The sequence below is a fragment of the Haliotis cracherodii genome, unplaced genomic scaffold (genome assembly GCF_022045235.1).
Source record: "Haliotis cracherodii isolate W230 unplaced genomic scaffold, xgHalCrac1.p SCAF_9, whole genome shotgun sequence".
In the NCBI taxonomy this organism is placed as follows: Eukaryota; Metazoa; Mollusca; class Gastropoda; order Lepetellida; family Haliotidae; genus Haliotis; species Haliotis cracherodii.
This window is the reverse complement of record NW_027266343.1, coordinates 53,687,494-53,712,449: the sequence shown is the minus strand read 5'-3', so window position 1 is coordinate 53,712,449 and position 24,956 is coordinate 53,687,494. Positions and strand designations below refer to the sequence as shown.

At 40.0% G+C, this 24,956-nt stretch overlaps 1 protein-coding gene across 1 annotated transcript; it reads right to left on the bottom strand.

Moving 5' to 3' along the window:
• Positions 1-2,860: 2,860 nt before the first annotated feature.
• LOC139452275 (lipid droplet-regulating VLDL assembly factor AUP1-like) lies at positions 2,861-24,919 on the bottom strand. The gene is made up of 12 exons (XM_071233680.1): positions 24,752-24,919; positions 21,726-21,863; positions 19,731-19,881; positions 18,879-18,990; positions 17,438-17,510; positions 16,209-16,245; positions 15,239-15,283; positions 13,244-13,317; positions 10,696-10,874; positions 9,253-9,420; positions 8,165-8,289; positions 2,861-7,467 (listed from the first exon to the last, which is right to left on the bottom strand). The coding sequence occupies exons 1-12, from the start codon at positions 24,781-24,783 to the stop codon at positions 7,333-7,335; spliced, it is 1,269 nt and encodes a 422-aa protein (XP_071089781.1). The 5' UTR covers positions 24,784-24,919; the 3' UTR covers positions 2,861-7,332.
• Between the last annotated feature and the right edge of the window lie 37 nt (positions 24,920-24,956).

Sequence of the window (24,956 nt, the reverse complement as noted above, 5' to 3'; positions counted from 1 at the left end):
AGAAGACAGCTTTCTCATGCTTTACAGCACTAGTTTCATACTGGCGACTACACTTCTAGACAAATTTTCGATTAAAAATTTGAAAACAAAACAAAAGAAAGTTCTGGAGTGATTAATGGCTATGGTTTTATGCTGCTTTTAGCAATATTCCAGCAATATCACAACGGGGGACACCAGAAATGGCCTTCACACATTGTACTCATGTCAGGAATCAAACCCCGGTCTTCGGCTTGATGGACGCTTCAACCACCAGCCTACCCGACCGCCCCTGAACATTCTGGAATGGATAATAGATGGCCTAACTTGTATAGATTCAGGTGTAAACCCAATAACTGTCATTCAGAAAACCCAATGTTAAAGTTGTCAAGGTTCCAAGATCAGAAAACACATTCTAGCTGTCACTTTCCTGATCTGGAAAGCAAAGCTCTGATTGGTCAGATGAAAGGCCGTTCTGACGTGACCCGTAATGGGATGTCCTCAGATCTTTGTTCAGCGGTAGCGAGAACTAAGATCTGATTTTAATGAGAATGGTCATCACTCAGACAACATGGATTGTTGCAAATGCTTTTAACCCCTGGTTTGCCTGGTCCAGATTCAAACATTTACAGGCCGCTGTGATGTAGCAGGGATATTGCTAACTGATGATCGTCTCACTCAAATGAACAACAGAACAAAGACTTGAGAAATTAAATCCTTTAAATGTTACCATTTGGTTGCAAACAAGTCAAATTATGTACAACGTCAAAGTATAGTCAATTTGTTCCATTAGAACATGTATACCAACAATCCACTGTACATATTACTATGTACAAAACCCTAATGCTTCATTAACTGTTGGGAAAAAGGTGCCGTTACACTATGGCAAGAGTGAGTAAGTGAGTGAGCATCTTCCCGAGGCAAGGGTGTTGATAAAAGTCTTGTTTCCACCCTTGCCGAACTAGGCTGGAATTTCTGGGCTTGGCCGTAGCACCACCAGTGGCTTTTACGAGTTATGTCCCTTCTGTGTCCCTCCTATTGACCAATCAGGTTGCTTAAAACAAAATGGCAGCGCCAAGTCATGATGATCTGATTCATAATCAAGATGTATTTTGTAATAAAGCGGGTCTTACCCTCAGAAGTGCATCAAATCACTTGAGCACCTTGATAAAAAACATGTAAAAATTTGGAAAATAGCTGTCAACGCCCAGTTGGCATGTTACACATGCTTTGTAAATGTTTACAAACAAGATTTCTAGTTCATTACGTAATTTTGATTGGACTATGCATAGACTCGCTAGTCTAGCCAAAATGAAACACCAGAATTCCAGTCTAGTTTGGCAAGGGTGGAAACTGGACTTTTGTGTTTGGAAGATGGTGAGTGAGTGAGTTGGGTTCAACACTGCATGAACATTACATCATTGCATGTCAGCTTCGGAGGAAAGCCCGTTTGACACCAGTCATATATGTTTACCCAATATCCGGATGAGGCTTTGATTGCAACCTCTGGATCAAAGGACCCTATGGGGCACCACTCAGCATGCAAATATGGCACCTTAGACCATTGGGACATGTGAATAGCATGGAGCCATTCAACACCAAGCCACAATCTAGGGTGTAATCTCATGCATAAGAACCCCTTGCATCATAACCAAACACTTGTTCAATCGGGTCGGGCTCGATGACTTGGTTGATGCATGTCATTGATCCCAATTGCGTAGATCGATGCTAATGATATCAATCACTGGATTGTCTGGTCCAGACTTTATTATTTGCAGACTGCTCTCATAAAGCTGGAATATTGCCGAGTGCGGCATTAAACAACTGTCAAACAGGTGTACTGACTGGAAAGATTGACTTGAAAATGTAATAATGAGACTGAAGATTATTAACTCAATCCATATGGTTATGTGGCAGCACAGATTGTTGTAAGTACATTTGTGGCGATTGTTAGTGGCAGTACATGATTGAAACGTTCATAAAATGCTTAATGCTGCCGTGGCCACATTTTAATAGAAAGAGTGATTAGAGTTAGAGTTGGAGTGTGGTTGTTGTATTGCCTGTTTTGATTGTCAACCTAAAACTGTTGGTTCAATATAATTTATTGATTATCCATTATCTTGCGGTCATTTACTGACTGCACAATCAGTTCTGTATGTCAGGTGAGTGAGTGAGTGAGTTGGATTTAACTCCGCTTTTAACATTATTCCTGTTTTATCACGGCGTGTCAGCTTAATGTGGGAGGAAAGCCCGAAGTGATGCAGGTCTAAGACTTTTACCACTTCGGTGAAACCCATGAGGACGGGTATGGTGCTGACAAACCTAGAAACATACTTGGGGCGAACCGGGATTCGAACCCACAATCATAGGTTTCTGGTGTGCCAAAGTGACGCAACTCTGCACAGCGAATCGCGTCGCCTTAGAGGACTCTGCCACACGTGCCCCTGTATGTCAGGTGAGGTGAAATGCATTCAAGATTATTGCATATTGCACTAATATAGTGACGTGCATGCAAGTGTGTGTGTGTGTGTGTGTGTGTGTGTGTGGGTGTGTGTGTGTGTGTGTGTCTGCTTGTACTATAGTCCGGACTAATGCCGATTTATAGTGATAGCACACTGAGATACCATGCTGCAGTTTAACATGAGACACAGTATACTGACTCTAACCGACCAGTCCTTGTTTTAGCCCCTTATTGCCGAGCGCCAGACAGGGTAACAACAAATACCATCTTTTAACATCTTTTGGTATGATGTGACCGGGGATCAAACCCCGGACCTTCCACTCTCCGGGCAGACGCTCTACCTCTAGACAACAGAGGCAGTCCGAGTTCTGTACGTACAGATTTCAGGGTTAACCTTTGCCATTTCAATTGGAAATCACCTCGTAACAATATATCTTTATTTCCAGAGCTTATGAGAAAATTAGCCCCTCAATACAATTTCCATACATCTCAAGGGGACTAAAATGCTATTTTCTAGGCTCTCAGGCCAACTGCATAAGCAAAACATGTTGACAGGAAAATAGTTTAATTAAATAAAATTCTCATCCTCAGGTACCACATTTTCCCCCAAATAAAAACAGGTTTTCGCAAGTTTTTGCCCTATCACCATCCAACCTAGGGAATGAAATAAGGGTGTCTTAAGGATTGTGTGAGTGAGTGAGTTGGGTTTAACGCCGCTTTTCACAGTATTTTAGTTATGTCACAGCGTGTCACTTAATCACTTAATGTGGGAGGAAAGAAAGCCTGAAGTGATGCAGGTCTCAGACATTTACCACTTGAAACCCACGAGCACGGGTATGGTGCTTACAAACCTAGAAACATAATTAAATAAAATTCTCATCCTCAGGTACCACATTTTCCCCCAAATAAAAACAGGTTTTCGCAAGTTTTTGCCCTATCACCATCCAACCTAGGGAATGAAATAAGGGTGTCTTAAGGATTGTGTGAGTGAGTGAGTTGGGTTTAACGCCGCTTTTCACAGTATTCTAGTTATGTCACAGCGTGTCACTTAATCACTTAATGTGGGAGGAAAGAAAGCCTGAAGTGATGCAGGTCTCAGACACTTACCACTTGAAACCCACGAGCACGGGTATGGTGCTTACAAACCTAGAAACATAATCGGGGCAAAGCGGGATTCAAACACACAATCATAGTTTCTGGCATGCCCAAGGGACGCAACTCTGCACAACAAATCATGGCGCCTTAGACAACTTGGACACTCGTACCCGCAGTGTGTCTTAAGGAGAAATATCCTGAATATTATCATGATGCGTGTGTTTGTTGTTTAACGCTACATTCTGCAATATTCCAGCCATACAACAGCAGTCTGTAAATATCGTCTGGACTGTTATACTTTAAAAACTGAAAAGTTATATCACCCTATGAAATGCTGAATGAAATATTGGTTACTTGAGTGTTCACCAAATTTCTGAATCATCTGTATGGATGCATGTGATACGTCAGTCACGTGTACCCACTGATGGTTGATCCCCAACTTGCTTCCATGAAAATATAAAGTATCATATTGGCAGCTCGTTATATTATAAGTACAAAATGAAACAATCATAAACCTACAGTCAAGTCTCGTTAATCCGAAACTTATTAATCCGACAATCGGTTTTAGCTGACACTTATGATGGGAACCTATTAAGTCAGTGCTATTTAGACCCATTAAACCGACAGTCTCGCACTCCTACCCCGACACACCTAATTTGCAACAGTCTCGTTTATCCAAACACAGTGATCAGCGTACTCTGTGGTCATCTGCCCATGAGTACACAGCCCGGTGATGAGAGACGAGTTGACGAGTAGCAGCATATTTCAACGGCTGCAGAGATAAACTTGCTTAACAATAAACAATTACTGCTTTAAATAAACAAAACAGGATTAATCACACGCCTAGATTACCTCGATCTCATTAAAATCATATATATGGTGTATGAGGGTGACATGTAACACAGTTTGTACAGACAGTCGAACCACTCCTCCAGGTCCTCACGTTTGACACGAAGTGCAACTGAATATTGGAAAATACTGTTTTCTGCTTGTATGTACACTATTTCAGTATTTGACTCAAACCTACTAAATATGTTTCAGGTGGGATTGATTTCAGTGTCTTTGATGACGAAAAGTGCAATATTTTATGTACTGTATCGTGTATTGTATCGCAACTTGCTATTGAAATATGTCTCGTATTACAGCAAAGTGTATCAATGAGTGAGTGAGTGAGTGAGTGAGAGTGAATATGGCTTTACGCCGCTTTTAGCAATATTCCAGCAATATCACGGCGGGGGACACCAGAAATGGGCTTCACATATTGTACCCATGTTGGGATTCGAACCCGTGTCTTCGGCATGAAGAGCGAACGCTTTAACCACGAAGCTACCCGACTGCCCGTGTATCAATCAAGCCAACAGGGACCAACCATTTGATGTTCGGATAATATTTGATTAATGGTCTGAAGCAGTGATCAAAAATAATATCCTGTACAAAATTGTGGCGTTTTTGTATGTTATTAAATATGAAATACAATAATATTCAAAACATCCACAGCCAGAATATTAAATGGTTGGTCCACTACAGATAAGGGTTGTGGCTTCACAGGTGGCAGCCATTGTAACTGGCAAATAACCAAAAGTCATTTTCTTAATCATAATTATGCAAAGTAATTGTGACATGTGTTGTGATCATACAATGAATTATGTTTAATTACAGAGTTCAGAATCAGAAACCATCCTCCTCCTCCTCCTCCTAACAGCCATCCATCACCACACACACACATACCTGCCCATTATCAATAAAATATGAGTTTCCCCGAAGATGTCCAGAGTTATCAACTAAGTGAGTGAGTGAGTGTGTATGGTTTTACGCCACTTTTAGCAATATTCCAGTAATACCACGGCGGGGGACACCAGAAATGGGCTTCACACAATGTACCCATGTCGCGAATCAAACCTGGTTCTCCGGCGTGACGAGCAAACGCTTTAACCAGTAGGCTACCCGACCGCCCCTAATCAACTAAGCGCTGAGGACAAAACTATATGCTCCCAACCCAGACTTACAATTTCTGCTATTACAGGGGCCTGGTTCCGAAACAAACTATCATCACCTCAGCTCAAGAACAATTCCCTCATCTACATTTTAAGTATTCTTGCATTTTGACTGAGTGAGTTCGGGTTAACACAATCACCCATGACCGGTGGATCCTACCACGTCTAAGGGACATAACTATACAGTGAATGTAAGAGTTAAAGCCCACATGATCTCATGTCCCTCTTGCATGTTGTGGGCTCCCGTGGAGTGACATTTATGTAGAAGTATGATGCAAGTATGGTCCAGCTCTTGACACTCTAAGTTTACAAATCTGACAACCCCAAACTGCTTGTTCAAATTCGTCAAACGCAAAATTTCTACATAATAAAATGAATAATGTAAAAAAACCAAAGCAAAAAACTACAGAATGTACTGAAAACTTTAAAGTGATGCATGGTGCTGGTGCTGGTGCAGGATCCCAGCATGACTATGTCTGTGATTCTTTTGTTAAATAATATCTTGGTCCTCTGGCACTATGTCTGCGCTAAAATGATCTATATTTGCTAAGGCCAGAACAGTTGGTTTTTTTTCATTATACAGACAACGCCAAGGTGAGGGGGGCCAAAAACATAAAAAATGATTAAAAAAAACAACAAAAACATTATTGCAAGAGATGATTCAAGATCTAATAGTGTGAATGTTTAGGTAATATTCTTACTAATCTTAAGATTCAGGATGTTTTCTAATCGGTAACATTCAATCAAAAAAATATTTTAAATTTTTCTCCTAATTTTTTTGCAGTTTCAATAAAAATAATGTTAAGGGCAGTATGATCGATAAAACAAGCAAAGAAATTAATCTGGCATGAAACATTGAATCTGACACCCAAGAAGCTCTTTTTTTCACACCAAAATAAAAGAGTCTATACCTCTATAAATTTTCAACAGTTGTTACCTGAGAACATCAATATGTTGTTATTTAGATGACCGACACTCAATGTTCCTTAAAATATAGGTTAGTTTTACAACATGCTCAATGCACTAACAATATCGTCTCAAGAAAGTATTGCATTTGATTGTCCAGGTGAACACATCATCAAACAACACACCAACTGTTTGGTATCCAAATGTCATGGCATGTGAATATGAGAAGTCTGACGACTCTTCACATTATAGGAAGATGATCCACAGTTCAGCATGTTGTGCCAGGCCCTCCCTTTCTGTTGAATGCCAGATGTTGTGCAATGCTCTCCCTTTCTGTTGAATGCCAGATGTTGTGCAACGCTCTCCCTCTCTGTTGAATGCCAGATGTTGTGCAACGCTCTCCCTCTCTGTTGAATGCCAGATGTTGTGCAACACTCTCCCTCTCTGTTGAATGCCAGATGTTGTGCAACGCTCCCCTCTCTGTTGGATTCCACATGTTGTGCCACGCCCTCTCTCTGTTATATGCCACGCCCTCCCTCTCTGTTGAATGCTGCATGTTGTGCCACACCCTCTCTGTTGAATGCCACATATTGTGCTATGCCCTCATTCCCTGTGGAATGTCACAAGATGTTGTGTCATGCCCTCAGTGTCTGCTGAATGTCACAAGATGTTGTGTCACGCCCTCAGTGTCTAGCGAATGTCACAAGATGTTGTGTCATGCCCTCAGTGTCTAGCGAATGTCACAAGATGTTGTGTCACGCCCTCAGTGTCTGCTGAATGTCACAAGATGTTGTGTAACGCCCTCAGTGTCTGCCTAATGTCACAAGATGTTGTGTCACGCTCTCAGTGTCTGCCTAATGTCACAAGATGTTGTGTCACGCTCTCAGTGTCTGTTAAATGTCACAAGATGTTGTGTTTCTCCTTGTACCTCTTCCGGGCTGCCTCATACATGGCTTTCTTTCTGTCTTCTAAAGACATCTGGCGGTTTCCTGCATTACGTCCGAAATTGTCCGACTTGAACGTCAACTGTGATGGCTGGAATGAAGAGTGAAGCAGTTGTCAATACTGAAAAATTGCTGAGTGTGGTGTTAATCACGAAACAAACAACCCAAAACTTTCTCTGGCTTTCAACAGATATGAATGAACAATTATTTAGGGTGGTGTGAGCCCAAACACCAATATATTATAGTTATATAAACCTTCAGATCTATTAACCCACCTCATATGACTAACATGGGCGATTTATCAACTTTGGTTAGACCCACACACACTGGTGTGGCACAAATGTTAACTTTCGTTAGGTGAGGTGATGTGAAATGGGTTTAATGTCCAAGATTATTGCACTTATATAGCGACGTGCATGCACGTGTTTGCTTGGCTGCTTGTTCTTGTCCGGACTGATACCGATTAAAAGTGCTTGCTCACTGAGATACTATGCTGCAGTTTAACATGAATATCCCACTCAGACACAGTATACTGACTCCAAGCCGACCAGTCCTTGTTTTAGCCCCTTAATGCCGAGCGCCAGACAGGGTAACAACAAGTACCATCTTTTAACGTCTTTTGGTATGACGAGGCCGGGGATCGAACCCCGATCCTTTAAATCTCCGGGCGGACGCTCTACAACAAGACCACGGAGGCGGCCCGTTTACCCCTGAGCACAGGTATGGTGCCATATCAACTTTGGTTTTAACACAGGTAGGGCACTATATCAACTTGAACATGTTCTTACACAAACTGTCTGTTGAGTTGGGGGTGATACTGAGTTCCCATCGGGGGCCTGTACTTCCTCGGGGGTGAACTCAACATTCCCCTCCAGAATGTTGGTGATGACAACGTCCACATCTTCACACCTGTCTGAAACACACATCAAAATTGTCTAAAACACACATCACACATGTCTGAAATACACATCACACCTGTCTTAAACACACATCAAACCTGTCTGAAACACACATCAAACCTGTCTGAAACACATATCACACCTGTCTGAAACACACATCACACCTGTCTGAAACACACATCACACCTATCTGAAACACACATCACATCTGTCTGAAACATACATCACACCTGTCTGAAACACACATCACATCTGTCTGAAACACACATCACATCTGTCTGAAACACACATCAAACCTGTCTAAAACACACATGAAACCTGTGTAAAACACACATTATACCTGTCTAAAACACACATCAATCCTGTCTGAAAGACGCATCAGACATGTCTAATACACACATCACACCTGTCTGAAACACACATCACACTTGTCTGAAACACACATAATACCTGTCTAAAACACACATGAAACCTGTGTAAAACACACATTATACCTGTCTAAAACACACATCAATCCTGTCTGAAAGACGCATCAGACATGTCTAATACACACATCACACCTGTCTGAAACACACATCAAACTTGTCTAGAACACACATCAATTCTATCCAATATACACATCATAAATTTCAATTTTCACTACAGTCTGTGAATGTTGTATCCACATCAAAAAGATAACTGTCAGTGATGATACATTATCAGAGGGAGTGATTTGAGATTAATACAGACACAGCTTATCAGACCATAGTGGGAGAAAATGCCAAAGTGATGCATGTTGTTTCTACGTTGACAAAACCATAAACCACAGGTAGAGTGCTGATAAACGATCCTCATCAGGGCAAATCTGGGATTCAAACCCATGATCATAGGATCCTGGCAGCCCTAAGGGACACAACTCTGCACAGCAAATTGCAGCTGCTTAGATGGCTAGGTCACCTATGCCCTAATGGAATGTGAGACATGTTGCTTTCATTTACCCAGCTCAGCTATGATTGTGGCAATAGGGACATGAGGCAGGACAGTCTTCACTTGATCTACCATGACCTTGACCTCCGGAGCTACTGAGATCGGATCAGCTGTGACTGGTGGTGACGGGACTCCTTGAGATTGTTGTTTAGCTGCCGGAGCTTGTGTTATTTCAGCAGCTGAAGAAAATTGATTCTGTTGTCAATACAATCATGAATTCTTGAATCATTAGTTCAAGAAAATTGATAAAAATAAACTTCCCATAAACATTACAAAAGTAGTTGTTGAGGAACGTTGTGTATAGGTTAGAGCCCGGTTGATGGGCAATATAGTTATTATATCATACATTTATATATACGGCAGGTATCAAGGTACTAATAGTTGCTCAAATGTGGTTTTATTTGTTATGTTTGCAGTCCAGTTATCATTCTCAACTCCCAGGGGAGTATACAACCCAAGCTGACTATGGGTGCAAGAGGGTTTTTACATCCACCTCACATATTGGGTATCCATTCCCTGCTGGGTGAACAGAGGCACATTTGAACTAAGTCACTTGCCCAGGCTGACACGACACATTTTGACACTTGTGTCTCGGGTGCATGTATGTATTTGTGTTTCCACCATTCGTTCATCTACCGTCGGATGAGTAGGTTCTTCTGAGTGTACAGGGTGAATGTATACACTATGGACTGTCATCTGTTGAGGTCCATAAATACATAAACATATTGAAATCAATTCTAATCAGTAAATATGTCAGAAATAAAAACTTCACAAAAATCTGATTTAATCATCAACACGCCAAAAACTGGACACAATAATATAAAATCAGTGTCATCGTTCAGCTCAATAATGCAACACAAGCCCCTCCCATTCTATTGTCACCCAATCAGGAAACAGTAGTCCGTTAGTGGGCGTGACCTGACATTTATTAAATATTTTTTTTAAAACAATAAAAACAACTGCAAGGATAGCCAATCAAATACCAATCACATGCATTTTACATATTGTGATTTAAAAATTCTTTTAGACCAATCAGAATCGAGTATTTTGGGGGGTTCACAAGATCTACTTATGTTTGACCAGTGGTCGATAGTGTGAACAACAATCCATGCTGAGACATGTTGCAAATGTCATAGATGGAAGTGCAAAGTCAAATCCTAACAAGCATGAAATACTCATATCCTCCACCAATATGACATGTCCGGTTATGTGCAAGGCATTAGCACTCCAGAAACGAGCACTACTGCCATTTTCAGTCAAAGTCTAAGTTGTTGCCATGGAAACTAAAAACTTATCAAAAATCCCAAACTGTGTAAAGTTTGGTTAAGATATCTATCATGTTTTTTTAGTTCTGCTCCGGAAACGAAATGGGACAGCCGGAAGGACAGACAGCCCCGATTCCTATATCCCCCTTCCGCTTCGGATGATTATGATAATCATGCTGCCACACTTACTATTATTAGGCACTGGTGTAGCTGGCAAGGGGTAAGACTGCCTCTTGAGGTAGTCAGTTTTATCTGAGTGGGTGTACGAGGTAGCTGCGACACCCAGACTTCGACACATGTTTTGTCGGACTCTTTCCGAAAACTCTTCACATAACTCAGCTTCCTTCTTCTCAGTCACTGGCAAATATCTGGAACACGTGGCAAAGTGGTTTTTCATGTTATCAAGGGAGTGAGTATGGTTTTACAGTTTTAGTAACATTCCAGCAATATCAGGGCGGAGGGACACCAGAAATGGGCTTCACACATTGTCCCCATGTGGTGAATAAAACCCGGGCCTACGATGTGACCAGTGAATGTTTTAACCACTAGGCTACTCCACCGCCCATCATGTTATCAAGAGATGAGTTTACAGAATAAATACAATACTGTTTCAAATGCTAACCATGGAACATTTAGTGATAGGTTTCTGTAGATACACGCAATGACGCTCACCTCAAGTGGCATCCATTCTTCAACCACATGAATTAAATAAAAAATGATGACTTTGAAGTTTTGTATATACAGTAAAAAGTTCTTATTTTAAATTTTATTTCTAATACCAGCATATACATGATATAGAAGTGGATTGTTTTATGAAATAATACAACCTTACTTAGTTATGATAAATTGTGGTAGAAGTAACGGTATAACCTCAAGAAGTAGAGCATAGAACATTGTCATAGCTTGCACTTTATGAGTCCACTTGCAAGGTATTATTATTATTATAAACATTATTATTATTGCGGTGCACCAATATTTCAGTGAATCTTGCCTTATCCAATGTAAGCTACAGCCTATGCCATAGGGTTAGTGAGTGAGTGAGTTGGGTTTAATGCCGCTTTTAACAGTATTCCAGTTATATCGCGTTGTGAGGGAGGAAAGCCGGAAGTGACGCAGGTATCAGATGTTTACCACTTCGGTGAAACCCACGAGCACGGGTATGGTGCTGACAAACCTAGAAACGTAATCGAGGCGAATCGAGATTCGAACCCACGATCATAGATTTCTGGCGTGTCCAAAGGACGCAACTCTGCACAGCGAATCGCGGCGCCTTAAGACGACTGGGCAACCCGTGCCCCCCATAGGGTTAGAACATCTGTTGTACAATGCCTGCTGTAATTAAGATGTGTGACCTGACTAACATGTTTATTTTCTTCAATTCTTGTTTAACGACACATTCAGCAATATTCCACCATGATGGTGGGCTGTAAATAACCAGACAATCTCGTGATTGACATTATGAGCATCAATCTATGCATTTGGGATACGATGACATGCATAAACCACGTCAGCTAGCTTGACCACCCGATCCTGTTAGTCAGCTCTTATAACAAGCATGGGTTGCTGAAGACCAATTCTAACCCAGATCTTCACAGGGGTCAGCATGGGTAGTTGAAGACCAGTTCTCACCCTGATCTTCATGGGGCAGACATGGGTAGCTGAAGACCAATTCTAACCCGGATCTTCATGGGGGACAGGCATGGGTAGCTGAAGGCCAAATTCTCACCCAGATCTTCACAGGGGTCAGCATGGGTAGTTGAAGACCAGTTCTAACCCAGATCTTCATGGGGGACAAGCATGGGTTGCTGAAGACCCATTCTAACCCAGATCTTCATAGGGGACAAGCATGGGTAGCTGAAGGCCAGTTCTCACCCTGATCTTCATGGGGGACAGGCATGGGTAGCTGAAGGCCAATTCTCACCCGGATCTTCATGGGGGACAGGCATGGGTAGCTGAAGGCCAATTCTCACCCGGATCTTCATGGGGGACAGGCATGGGTAGCAGAAGGCCCATTCTAACCCGGATCTTCACAGGGAACAAGCATGGGTTGCTGAAGATCAATTCTAATCTGGATCTTAACAGGGGGATAGCCTAGTGGTTAAAGCGTTCGCTCGTCACTCCTAAGACCAGGGTTCGTTTCCCGACATGGGTACAATGTGTGAAGCCCATTTCTGGTGTCCCCCGCCATGATATTGCTGGAATATTGCTAAAAGCAGCATAAAACCATACTCACTCACTCTTCACAGGGGACAAGCATGGGTTGCTGAAGACCAATTCTAACCCAGATCTTCATGGGGGACAGGCATGGGTAGCTAGAGGCCAATTCTAACCCAGATCTTCATGGGGGACAAGCATGGGTTGCTGAAGATCAAATCTAACCTAGATCTTCACGGAAGAGGTACTGTTACTTAATACCGTGTTCCTGAACTATGTTGTGTTATTGTGACCCAAATCTTCACTGGGGGACTAACATGTACCCTTGATAGCATGATTTGTTTCTAATGCAATAAACAAGCACTTGTCTGGTCCAGATTCTAGCATTTGCAGCCTATAGTGACGTTACCACATTACAATAACTCACAAACATATACCAACTGTCAGCCATGTAACAGCTGAGAGCAAACAGTCTGAAGGCCACCAGTTATACTGACTATATTCCAGCTATCCATGAAGCCACGCCACGTTCAATATTGACATGAGGACCTAGCTACTCGTAAACACCACAGAAACAACTCACCGTAATTTAAATATTGTGTATGGAACAAAAAGGCACCAGAAAAGGTCACTCCACCAAGCACTCTTGACTGTGGACTGAAACATAACGAAAACAGGGTACTGATAATACAGCCATCTTGGGAACTCCACTATATACTAACATCAACTAACATCATGATGTTTTGTTTGTTGTTTAATGCCGCACTCAGCAATATTCCAGCTATATGACGGCGGTCTGTAAATAATAGAGTCTGGACCAGACAATCCAGTGATAGATATCATGAGCATCGATTCAAGCAATTGGATCAATGACATTGGATCAACCAAGTCAGCGAGCCTGACCACCCATTCCCGTTGGTTGCCTCTTACAGCAAGCATGGGTTGCTGAAGACCTATTCTAACCCCTGATCTTCATGGGTCACATCATGATGTAACAACAGCTGATGATGTACAATTTGTGTGACTGTTGTAGACACTTACAGCTAGGGCTAGCTATCGATATAGATCATGAAGATTGATAATTGCTAACTAAATATCGATCAATTATCAATAAATATCGGAGAAGGAACTTTAAGCAAAAATGCAAGAAAGTCACGAAAAAAATCAACAGATTTCACGCTACTGGTGAGCAGTGACACATGGATTACTTTGTGGACATTTGAGATAAAACAAAAACAGTTGCCTTCCGTCTTTGACAATTGACATTATTGTCTGTTTCAGTAAAATTATATTTAATCACAACAGTTATTATTGATGGCAACAGTTTCATATTGATAATTGTTAATAATTCTTCCCATCAACGATAATTCCAATTATCAATCTTTTTAGCCAGCCCTACTTACAGGTCAGAAGGAAAAAATTCAAAATGGGTAAATTTGATTATGACTTAATACCAGCAGATCCTGAAAGATTGGTTGGTTGGTTTGTTGTTTAACGCCGCACTCAGCAATATTCCAGCTATATGACGGCGGTCTGTAAATAATCAAGTCTTGACCGGACAATCCAGTGATTGACATCATGAGCATCGATCCACACAACTAGGATCGATGACATGTATCAACAAAGTCAGGGAGCCTGACCACACGATCCCGTTAGTCGCCTTTTACAACAAGCATAGTCGTCTTTTACGGCAAGCATGGGTTGCTGAAGACCTATTCTATCCTGGAATCTTCACGGGTCAGATCCTGAAAGATAAGGGTGGTAACTCTGTACACCAGATTCCCTGACCTCAGACTACAAGGCTTGACTTCTGCCTATAACTTGTTTGCTGTTTAATGCCACATTCAGCTATATTCCAGCTACGTTTTAAGCAGGAAATCACGATATATATTAAAAATATGGAACTTCGCGAATGTATCGTGCTAGGTTACGAGCTGTGACAAAGATTTTTCATGCATATATTTTTGCATTAAACATTGTGTCCGAGCCGAGAATTCAAGGCGACGAAAGCCGAGATGTCATTTGACTTACATTACACGCGATCGCACGAAACGATGGAAATAATAACTTAGATGTAAGTTTGATTACTTTTAGATATATTTTTGTTGATTTTATTTATCACTTTGTATAATATATTTAAAGATTTGTTTAAAACGTCTTTATTTTGCTCTTTGATGTGGACCCGTTGTCGAAATGTGTGTCCGAGAATTTTATTTTCAATAACATCGCGGGAAATAGTGAATAATTTTTTAATTTATCGATTAAAAATGATAAATTGAAATGGAATACGTATTTCAGACATTGTGAAATGTGACAGATTTAATAAATGAATGATATTACAGGTAGATCTAGGTCCATAAAAATATATACTATTTTGATGTGACGTGAGATAAACACATATTGATGATTTCAGATTTTCCGAGCGCGCGCCTTCGCCTCGGTTAAACGGCTCATCGTCTATAACGCCCACCAATTATTTGGACCCCATTGGTAGCGTTATAGCGAGCGATCACTGTATATGATTGAGGCTCCTGTTGTGACAAACGCAACAAATGTTAACATGACATCAGATACTTACAACATTTACTTTGAAAATATCTATTCTGTTTGCTTGAATTGTTATCTGAAACAAAGAGACATAATAACACTAGTAAACAGTATAGTGTAAGGCGCTTTGAACAATATTGAAGTTATATCACAGTGTGTCAGCTTGATTGTGGAGGAAAGCCTGAGGTGATGCAGGTTTTAGTCTTTTAAAACTTTGGTGAAACCCACGAGCACGGGTATGGTGCCGACAAACCTAGAAACATAATCGGGGCTACCCAGGGTTGGAACCCACGTTCAAAAGTTTCTGGCATGTCTAAGGGACACAACTCTGCAAAACGAATTGCAGCGCCTTTGATGAATAGATTTTCACCCATTTAATATGGTTGGTTGGTTAGTTTGTTTGTTGTTTAACGCCGCACTCAGCAATATTACAGCTATATGACAGCGGTCTGTAAATAATCGAGTCTGAACCAGACAATCCAGTGATTGATATCATGAACATCGATCTACGCAATTGAGATACGATGACATGCATCAACCAAGTCACTAACATTGCTTAACTTCACCTGATTTGTGACTTGTGCACTGTAAACAGGACCATGTGCCACCATTTGAACCAATGTGAGGAATCATACCGCGGGCGTTACGACAAATCGTGCTATGACCGATGCTCATCATGTCAATCACTGGATTGTCTGGTCCAGACTTGATTATTTACAGACTGCCGTCATATAACTGGAATACTGTTGAGTGTTAAACAATTATGATCACATAGCAAAACATGGCCCACTTCATGATTTTAATAAAATCGTAATTATTTTCTATATGTTTATCCTTTTCACAGCTTTCTGAACTAGTTCACCCAGTTGGCTTCCAACCTACTTCAGAGTGATAGTTGTTACCAAGGTTACTTGCATATTGTTGCATAAAGTAGGGTTTCATTTCCACATTAGAAGACATACAAGCAAAAACCCCAGGAAAGTTCAACAGGAAGCACTCACAGGTTGTATTAAGTGTCCTAATTCAAATGGCAGTGACCTGCAAAAAACATAATTGCCATGAAATGATATACAGTTTTTGTTTGTTTGTTGTTTAATGCCACACTCAGCAATATTCCAGCTAAGTGATGGCGGTCTGTAAATAATCAAGTCTGGACCAGACAATCCAGTGATTGACATCATGAATATCGATACATGCAATTGGGATACAATGACATGCATCAACCAAGTCAGCAAGCCTGACCGCCCGATCCTGTTAGTCGCCTTTTACGGCAAGCATGGGTTGCTGAAGACCTATTCTCCCACGAGTTGATAGACAGAGAAGTGAGTATCAACATTTATATGTATGCAACATTTATTTAAGAATGGGAGTGAGTGAGTTAAAGTTTAACATCGCATCAGCAATATTTAAGAATTGGCTTTCACTTTATGTGAGTTCATTGGAGTTTGAATCTTCAGACAGTTTGTCTCGCACTCCATGAAGGTTCCCTCTCCAATGAACTCACACAAATTGAAAGTTAATTCTTCATTACCTTTTAAGAAGAGCTTAACGCAACGGGGAGATTTCTGAAGCTGTCAAAAAACCTGTAGCTATTACAAGCATCAGTCATTATTGATCAATTGGCCGATCATTCAACAGGGTTGAAGTCATAGTGAGTGAGTGAATGAGTATGGTTTTATGCCGCTTTTAGCAATATTCCAGCGGGGCGGACACTAGAAATGGGCTTCACACATTGTACCCATGTCGGGAATCGAACCCGGGTCTTCGGCATGACGAGCGAACACTTTAACCACTAGGCTACCTGACCGCCCCTTTTGAAGTCATAGATTGCTGTAGAACATTGTCGGGTGTCAGGGTCAGTCTAGGCACAGATTGCGTTGATAGTTTGCATGTGCATGTCTTCGTTCCAAAACTTAAGTACCTAAATGATCAGAAGCAATGATCTGTATCAATTCGTGCTTGGGAATTCCCAGGGTTTTCTTGAGGAATGTGTACATAATCCATCAGTGCTGATGTCATTTCAATAAATAAGTCTCATGAAAAGCACAAAAATGTCAAAACGTGGCGCTAATACACACAGGGTTCAACTTCTGATTGTAAATGTATGTCTAGTCTTATGATATTTTCTCAGAAATTTCAGCAAAATGGAACAGGTTGGCATCTCCAGGTTGCATAGCAACACATTATCATTATAGCATATATGTATTGTTATCTTGAGTGCTAAACTTACCAAAATTTTAAAAGACCTATTTTCCCACTTGTTGTGGTCTTTTCTGGAAAAAATAATAAGGGCAACGTTGTACCTGAAAAAAAGACGATACAGATTCACAGTGATTAGATAGAATCATACGACATCACGCTCGGAGATCAGAGATCAAACAAATTCACAATGATGGGATATAATCATAGAATGTCATACCCACCAGTGCTACATATTACCGATCAAACTGCCGATCTGACTTAGGGGATCCCTCATAGTTTGTAGATTTTACAATTCTTCTTGAAACTTTTCTTGCTATGAGAGTTAGGGAATTATTATTACTTTTTCATAATATTAATATTAATAATAAAAATAATAATAATAATAATAATAAAATAATAATAATGAATAATGATAATAATAATAATAATAATAATAATAATAATAATAATAATAATAATAATAATAATAATGTTATATTTTTTTTTAGATATATCATTTGTGGACCCTTATACTTATAAACACATAAAACATATTGTATCAGCATGATCAGCATATATACTACTCAAAAGAAGCTAAAGAACACCTGATTCTTTCATGGCATGACAGATTAGCTATAGTAGCATGGAAAGCTATATTATCGTGGTAGTCAATTTGTAGTGCATCATAATGGTGAATGCTTACTAACATATTAAATATGTCATACGCAAAATGTTTCTTGTTCTTTATTCAACATGACATTATTATGACATATCAATTGAGATTGATCGATGCTGATTTTCTTTACCGAGTTCGGTAAACAAAGTACCTAGCATTAGCGACTCAAGGGCGGGCAACTCTATATTATCACGGTATTACTATCTTGTGGTGTGATATGTGTGGATTATGAGGTTTATATCACTTCCTGTTTTGGATTATGCATAATCAGTGTACATAAGACCTATGTTGGGTCAAGGGACATCGTCCAAATAAGTGGATTCTTTTTTCGAATTGAGTAAGGGGTAATTCCACTTCAAAAACATTCCAGAAACTATCATAAAAATGTTAACATGTATATTTACTAGTAGTCGTGACATATCGTAATGAGTCCTGTATTCGTTCATGCGATGAAATATCATGCTTAGATTTTCATAAATAAACAGTCAACAGAGGGTTTGGATTAGGGGATTTACCGTTACTGCGATAATATAGAGCCCACGGTAATATAGAGTCATACTGTACTACTCAAAAGAAGTTAAGGATCACCCGATTCTTTCATATTGGTAAAGTTAATCTGCCATGGCATGAGAGATTAACTAATGTAATATGAAAGAATCAGGTGATCCTTAACTTCTTTTGAGTAGTATATAATATGAAAGAATTTGGTGTTCTTTAACTTCTTTTGAATAGTTTATATCAGTTGTGGCTGACCGTGATTTTGATATTTTCATCATGTGTTTAATAACTCATCAGGGTAGGCAGTATTCCTTACCACTATATATAGATTTTACATATTTGACCACTTCTTCTTTATTTTTATCAGGGCTGATTTCCTGGCACCCGGTGACCCACTGCAGCAGTGATGAAAAGTGCCAGTCCAGCAGCTGCAACAGAAACACCAATTGTGGATGATGCTACACATGCCTGAGGAAGAATGGCAACAAGAACTATTTGTTACAAGGTAATTTTAGTCACACCATGGCGTGTCTGCTCAATGTGGGAGAAAGGCCCAAAGTGATGTCGGTACTAGAAATTTACCCCTTTAGTGAACCCCTGAGTACGAACCAAGGGACATAATCAAAGTGACAACAACAATAAGCCATTTATATTGTGCATATTTCCATACCTCACAGGGGCATGCTCAAAGCGCTATTATTACCCCAGTCACTTGATCAGTGTGAACTCAACAATCATTCTCAGCTCGCGTGGCATGAAAGAGACATAACTCTGCATTTGGAAGGGCTAAAATGGATGGGACATACATCTCCCTTATTTCTTACATCATAATATCAATTTGTTGTGGCTTAATGTGAAAATTCAAGGAAGGGAGTGGTCATTTATTATACTTATTATAGGGTGGGGATGGGGATGGCATTGGTCTTTTTACTGGATCATGGTTTGTTTACTCCACTCCCGATGTAGGAAACATTCTTTCATGACTCTTATATTCAATGTCCCTTGAAGTCAAAATAGAGACCGTCAATTTTTTTCCAGGTACACCCCCTCCAACACACACACACACACTCCAGTCCCTAATGTTATGGTTACTTGCACAGATATAAGCATGATGATGGGGAAGGACTAAGTTTATGACAATTGTAAACTGTTTGAGGCCTGAACTTACACAGACATGAGGTACAACTAAGCTTGTGACCAGATGGTCTAGAGGTGAAATGTGGTCACAGACCAGGATTCTGGCCCGTTTGTCCCGATTCTCATCTCCGTCTGTTGATATTATAATGCCAGCGACACCAAACATAAACCTCAGGACCACACTGGAATAAACAAAAATATCAAAACTCAATCTCATTAAAATCAGATCTTAGTTCTCGCTATCGCTAAACAAAGATCTGAGGACTTCCGATTACGGGTCTCATCAGAACAACCTTTCATCCGACCAATCAAAGCGTCGCTTACTAGATCGTGACAGTCGGAATGTGTTTCCTAATCATGCAACCTCGAAAACGTTAACACGAGGTATTCCGGACGACAGTTACAACCTGTATGACTGATTCTGTCAAAATCTCCCGCTTCCATGGGATAAACATTTGAACGGAGTAGGCGTTGCACAGTACCTGGGAAGCACTGCCATACAATCTCAACCATATATTAGACATTCCGGAATGTTCGTTTTATTCAGTTTTCAGAACTTTAATCGAGAATTTTGTCAACATATTTTTCAAGCGTAGTCTGAAATGGAAGTCACCAGTTTGAAACGAGTGCCGTAAAGCTCGAGAAAGCTGCTTTCTAATTGGCTGATGTCAACTTCTTGTTAGTCATTTCAGTGGTGGGTCAAAGTTCTCGAAAGGTCGTTCTGACCCGTAATTGGATGTCCTCAGATCTTTGTTTAGCGGCAACGAGAACTCAGATTTGATTTTAATGAGATTGTATCAAAACTTGAAGTAAATACAGATGGTGTCTCATTCTGTGTTTGAAAATAAACATGTCAAGAGGGTCCTGGGGCCCTTATCTCTGTTCCAATAGTATCTGGATCTAGGGACCCCTGAACCTACCACTTTTAACAAGTAGTGAGACGATACACCGATGCATGACGATTTTTTACTTCTTGATACAAGCATTGATCACAAGTGCACACGAAGTAAAAAGGATCGTTTATTACCTTAAATGCATTCTCTAACAAATGCTACACCAAACACTAATCATGCTAATTACTAGTGAAAATGAGTAGTGAAAACGTAAATAATTTCATCCATTGCACCATACTTGACACTGCCAACTGTAAATTGTTAGTGTACCAGGTATTTGATCATCCTGTCTATGAAAAAGATGGCTTACGCACCACAGATAAAAGCACATACATGTATCGTGATATGGATCACATCGTGAGCAAGGTACTGTGATATGTACCGGATCGCACAGTTGGTGTATCGTCCCAGCCCTACTTTTAACACTAGGAATATGACAAGAAAATCCCTCCAATTCTACCAGGTTGTCAGTTGTTATGAATCTGAAGGATTCCCAGTCGTGGATTACTTGTAATCTGATTGGCCAGTTGCTGTCTTGTAAAAATCGATACATGCCGATTGACCAGCCTGTACGGTTGGTTGGTTTGTTGTTTAACGGCGCACTCAGCAATATCCCAGCTATATAACAGCAGTCTGCAAATAATGGAGTCTGGACCAGACAATCCAGAGATTAATATCATGAGCATCGATCCACGCAAATGGGATTGATGACATGCATCAACCAAGTCGGCGAGCCTGACCACCCGATCCTGTTAGCCTCCTTTTACGACAAGCATAGTCACCTTTTACGGCAAGTATGGGTTGCTGAAGATCTATTCTACCCCGGAATCTTCACGGGTCCAGTCTGTACGAACATGGAAGAGTTTCATCATGTTCATATGACAACATCGCCTTGTCCCTTCATAACTGACCCTGTAGGCTGAACACAATATAGTAACATACAAACCCACTGGGGGTTCATGGCAGATGTGATACAGTCGCAGCAACATTTCACTGAAAACATGTATCTCGACTCGAGAACACATGATGATAAATTTGTCCTATGTGTCACTAACTGAACCTTTGTGTAAACCTCGGGACCAAAGACCAAAGAAAAATAAATGGTCACTAACATTGAACTTCTTTCTGCTTACCTTCTAATGAACCATGTTTTGGGGAGAAGGAAGGACACGAGGAGAGCATGCAGAGAGATGAAGAACCGCAGGACTGCCAGAACTAGCCCTAGTGGGAAGTATAGTATGATTGGCACCATAGATATCCCATCTGGTAACCTGGATACAAGAAGAAAACGTGTTCAGTAAAAGTATGTACAAACATGTAGGGATTCAAAACAGATTAATGTCGCTTTCAACATTATTGCACTTACACCATTGTACACAGCAATGTGTGTGTGTGTGTGCACGTGTGTGCTTATACTAGTCCGGACTACTGCCAGTCTTACAGTGCCAGCCCACTGAGATAGTGTTGAAGATTGATGATTGATTGATTGAGAACAGCAACATTGTACATTGATAGCATTTCAACCAAATATCAACTTGGGCATGTTACATGGCAGTTCAAGATTTGTTTCAAGTCTGCCTGTCTGCAAGAAGTTGAAGGTTATTGGAGCACTGCACTTTTTTTTATCCCACTTAATGCGGCAGAGGTAGAATCAGGTTAGAACTTAAAGCTTGGCTTGGCAAAGGAGTTGATCGTTATTTAGCCAACATTTTACAACAGAACCACAAGTGGTATCTCATAAACATGATGTAAATAGTCCATGTTTACCTTGTGAATAACACCCGATAAACACGATGTAGTCACTTGAAAAAGAAAAAATGATATGTACTTATCTTTCAAAACGTGTTAAAAGAGGCAAGATTGACAACTCTTACTTTAAACACATGCTAAGTATAAGATAGTGGGAGGGTGTGTGTGTTGGCATATCCCTAAATAGGGCTGACTCTCGATAAAGATTATAGAGTTCGATAATTGCAAACTAAATACTGATCAATTATCGATAAATCTTGGAGAAGGTACTTTAAGCAAATATGCAAGAAAGTCCTGAAAGAAATCAACAGATTTCACGCCACTGGTGAGCAGTGACACATGGATTACTTTGTGGACATTTGAGATAAAACAACACAGTTGCTTTCTGTCTTTGACAATTGACATTATCATGATTATTAACAAAAACAATTCTGTTTCGGTAAATCTAAACTTTATTTCATCAAAATAGTTTCTGTAAGTTATTGTCGATGACTACAATTTCATATTGATAATCGTTAATTCATCAAAATAGCTTCTGTAAGTTATTATCGACGACAATTTCATAATCGTTAATATTTCTTCCCACTGGTGATAATTTGGATTATCCATCTTTTTAGCCAGCCCTTTCCCTAACATAACCATACCCTATGGAGGCACACAAGGTCTGTGAAAAGACAGCCGCAGATAATTTGTGCAACATGGCTACGCCCGTCAAACTGCACATATCTTGCCAAGGCAAGTCAATCCTTAGTGACAAGTCACATTCCTTCCAATTATGTCTTTCTCATGCATGTCAAATAACCACGGCGACATACCTTGAATACAGTCACATTCATCTTAGACACCGTAACTTAGTTAAGCTTTGTACTCGTAAAATGAATATGTATGTTTTATGTTTATCAGCTGTTTATCTCTTGTTACTTAATAGGAAATGCACTGAGCTCAAAAGGTAACATGTATGTGCATATGATGATATAGGACAAATGACACATTTCCTAGGTTTAAAGAGTACTTAAGTTACAGATTGTCTGACTATATACCATGTATACCGGTACTCTACAACATTACAACCTTGGTTTCTGGTCACGTGGCTACAGCATGTACAGAACTAACTTTCTGAACGATAAAAAAATATGAATTCATGAATGTTGATGCATATGTGCATTTTTTCCGATCATGGATAGTAATGAAAAATGAAATGTAATCACTGCGCTGGAGCGTGCCAGTCATACTAAAGGCTCCACAAATCAGTCACAATATCCCATGACATAATTTGTTAAAAATTGGCTGCATGCACACCTGCTAACCAAAGCTGTGTGATGTCAGTCTAGCAACAAAGTTTCTGGGGACATGGAGTGTGTGTAAACTCTTCACACTGATACATCATCTCTATATCCTCAGTGATTGGACTGTAAGAGTGATGTTTAGATTTTTCAATAAATAATTATGACAAATTGCCAAGCGCTACACACTATTTCACCATGTTCACAAGTTCAATACATTAATTTTGTCACACTGATTTTAACTATCTGGAGTTTATTTTTGTAGGCATTTGTACATGTTGTAGCGACCATCTGATATGCTCTCACTGCTTATGTTGTTTGAATATGAAAATCATGAGTATTGAAAAGGTCCACTGGCTACCACAATTACAGTGGCTTCCATTACCATTATTATGCAAAAACAATTATGTGTCTAGTTTTTCTGCACACTGCAACTGCATCTGTTCTCCTCTTTTTGAAACTCTAGTACCAGAGAGTGAACAATTGGAAATATCATCACCAGCCATAAAAATGTTTTCACAATTTTGTATGTCTTAATTATTTGTTCCAAAACAGCAAGAATCTAAAAATAGCATAAATAAAAGAAATGAGAATAACTACCAGTTCACCAGATATAATCAACCTGTTCATATCTTGTCAGATCTTTCATTACCATTCTGACACTTGTTCTCCAATTCTTCCACCTATATTCATTTTTGACTTTGCACTTAGATCCCATTATCACTGATTATAATGTTTATTATCATAAAGTTATTATTTCTGATGCAAATACTCATATTGACAATACAAAAAGATGCTGAATGAAAACAAACTAGTGATAAAGTGCAAATCCCTACATTTAATTATATTTTGATGACCATGGTGTTCAGTGATACTGAGTTGTTTTCTGACATGGTCACTGAATTCCTTTTCTTTCTAGGCTTGGATGAAACATATCTTGAAACTTAATCTCATATTTGCAAATATTTTGCATTGTCATAAATTGATGGTTGCCCAGTCCTACATTACCTACTCGAGTAGCATTCTCCATTTCCTGTTGCGTTCGCCCTTAGGTTTTTCACCTATGTTACGTACTAGTGAGAGACCCTGGGCTGAGATTGTCCCAAATATCAACACAATATTCTCACCTGTTGAGTTCAAACAAGCTGCGAATTTCCATCTTCCGGGTTACAATAAACACCCACAGGTGTCAATTATTATATTTCTTTTTAAATTTCTCTACACGAATGAATTTGTAACGGGTTGTATAAATGATTTCTTTCTCATGCAACCCAAAACACCATGGGCGCCGCCATGATGGGCGTCGAACTATGGGTAATGTACGAACTTCCG